Source organism: Acanthisitta chloris, unplaced genomic scaffold, assembly GCF_000695815.1.
Source record: "Acanthisitta chloris isolate BGI_N310 unplaced genomic scaffold, ASM69581v1 scaffold17179, whole genome shotgun sequence".
NCBI classification, from domain to species: Eukaryota; Metazoa; Chordata; class Aves; order Passeriformes; family Acanthisittidae; genus Acanthisitta; species Acanthisitta chloris.
Window position 1 is genome coordinate 24,367 of NW_008692121.1, and position 420 is coordinate 24,786.

Consider the following 420-nt stretch of genomic DNA (forward strand, 5'->3'; position numbering starts at 1 on the left):
AACATAGCAGCATAGTTGAATCTATTTCAGTGACACTAACACCAACGTTGTCCTCCTGCAATAGGAAAATAGCATTATCTAAACTTTCAGCAAATATTTATCATGAAGGAGAGCAGAAGCAGCATCTGATCCATAGCACAAAAAGCATCCTTGTGTCATCATATACAGTAAGATCTTTGCTGAGATATTCACTTATGGCTCAGTCAGTACACAGACATAGGGGCTGTAAGGTTCTTAATGGCTTTACAGTGTTCTGATGATATAGATCAAGTCAGTACTTGGGATTCTTGATGGTGTTAAAACATACTGAACGCCTGAGTAAGACCAAAGAGTCAGTGTCATTAATTAGATTTTTATTCTCTGGAAAGTTACATAATTATATTCTGTGCCATTTCTGTGTCAGTACAGATCCTTCCTGCT

General features: G+C 37.4%; 1 protein-coding gene across 2 annotated transcripts in view; it reads left to right on the plus strand.

Moving 5' to 3' along the window:
• TBCE (tubulin folding cofactor E) overlaps positions 1-420 on the plus strand; it is a 28,446-nt gene that overhangs the window by 24,328 nt on the left and 3,698 nt on the right. Inside the window, exon 12 of one of the 2 annotated variants that reach the window (XM_009082530.1) lies at positions 409-420. This exon is cut by the window's right edge and continues 136 nt beyond it. In XM_009082530.1, coding sequence (XP_009080778.1) covers positions 409-420 — 12 coding nt within the window. Of the gene's footprint in view, positions 1-403 lie in introns of both variants that reach the window. The other variant, XM_009082531.1, reaches the window with a different exon arrangement.